This window comes from Rhagoletis pomonella, unplaced genomic scaffold (genome assembly GCF_013731165.1).
Source record: "Rhagoletis pomonella isolate Grant_MI unplaced genomic scaffold, Rhpom_1.0 Rhpom_scaffold_00005, whole genome shotgun sequence".
Classification (NCBI taxonomy): Eukaryota; Metazoa; Arthropoda; class Insecta; order Diptera; family Tephritidae; genus Rhagoletis; species Rhagoletis pomonella.
The window spans coordinates 12,054,363-12,055,778 of NW_023458559.1; the positions used below are offsets into that span (position 1 = coordinate 12,054,363).

Here is a 1,416-nt window from a genome sequence, read left to right on the forward strand (position 1 = left end):
GGAGTATTCATCTTCAAAATACCTTTTTTGGGCTAAAATAATGAGTCGAGTTTTGGTGTTATTTATTTCGTGTTGTGTTAATGGACCCGCGTCTTGAGAGATTTTCTTACATTTATGGAAGAAACGGAATACGTAGCCTATGATACGTAAGACCCTTGCGAAGGAAGAGAAACCATCGATAACATCTTTCTTTTCTATCATATGGAAAGCCTTGATAGTTCTTTGATCTGGGGGTTGAGTTTTCTGAGGTTGTGAGCTTGGCCAACTATTGGGGGGAGTGCACAGCCATTCCGGGCCATGCCACCATAGTGAGTGAGAGACTAATTCTTGCGGCTTGCAGCCACGGGTGCCTAAGTCAGCGGGGTTGTCGTTGCTCCTTACATGTCGCCAAGTTGAATTTCCTACGTTCTTGAGGATTTCGGAAATACGGTTAGCAACGTAAGTTTTCCATACGTATGGGGGTTTTTCAAGCCAAGCAAGCACGATGGACGAGTCGCACCATAAGTATACGCTGGCTTTTTGTAGATCTAATTGGGACCGTACCTGGTTTAAGAGTTTGGAAAGGAGTACGGCTCCGCATAATTCCAGACGAGGGAGACTTATTGTCTGTAGTGGAGCTACCTTGCCTTTCGCTACAAGTAGGCGGGTTGTAGCGGGGTTTATATCTTGTTGGCAGCGAATGTACAGACATGCACAATACGCCTCTTGTGACGCATCGCAAAATCCATGAGTTTGAATGTTATAAGTGGGTGAGAATCCTATCCAACGGGGAACTTCTATTTTTCCAACTTCGGATAGATTTTCTACAAATCTGCACCAAACATGAACGGAATTGGGTTTGGCACATTCATCCCAGTCTGTTCCTTCTTTCCATAGCGTTTGCAGGAGGATTTTCGCTCTAATCATTATAGGCGATAGCCATCCTGCCTGGTCAAACAGTTTGGCAACTGCTGAGAGTATCTGTCGCTTTGTGGCTGAGTGTGAGATTGAGGGTAAGTTGAACGTATAGGAAAAGGAGTCGGACACTGCGTTCCAATGAATTCCTAACGTCTTTGTCGTGCTGTGATCTTCTAATTTGAGGAACTGTGAATCTAAGATATCGGTTTTGGGTACCTTTTCTAATAGTTCGGCATTATTTGCAGTGATCTTCTTAAGAGGAAATCCTGCTGATTTCAAAGCTTTGATAAGTTGGGACAAAGAGTTCTGGGCAGTTTATAGATCATGTGCTCCTGAAAATATATCATCTGCATAAGTTTCCAGCTTCAAAATTTTTAAGCATAGGGGGAACTCGCACGCAGAGTCTTGGGCCAGTTGCTGCAGTGTTTTTATGGCTAGGTAGGGGGCACAGTTTACGCCGAAAGTCACTGTTTTTTAGTCTGTAGTCACTGATTGGGTCATCGGGAGTCTTTCGAAAAA

General features: G+C 43.9%; 1 protein-coding gene across 1 annotated transcript; it reads right to left on the reverse strand.

Annotated features, from left to right (window-relative positions):
- Positions 1–1,332, reverse strand: LOC118739813 (the record flags this gene model as incomplete). The annotated part of the gene is given in 1 exon segment (XM_036471317.1): positions 1–1,332. A coding segment is annotated over 1 exon segment (906 nt), but the record flags the coding sequence as incomplete, so codon positions are not given.
- Between the last annotated feature and the right edge of the window lie 84 nt (positions 1,333–1,416).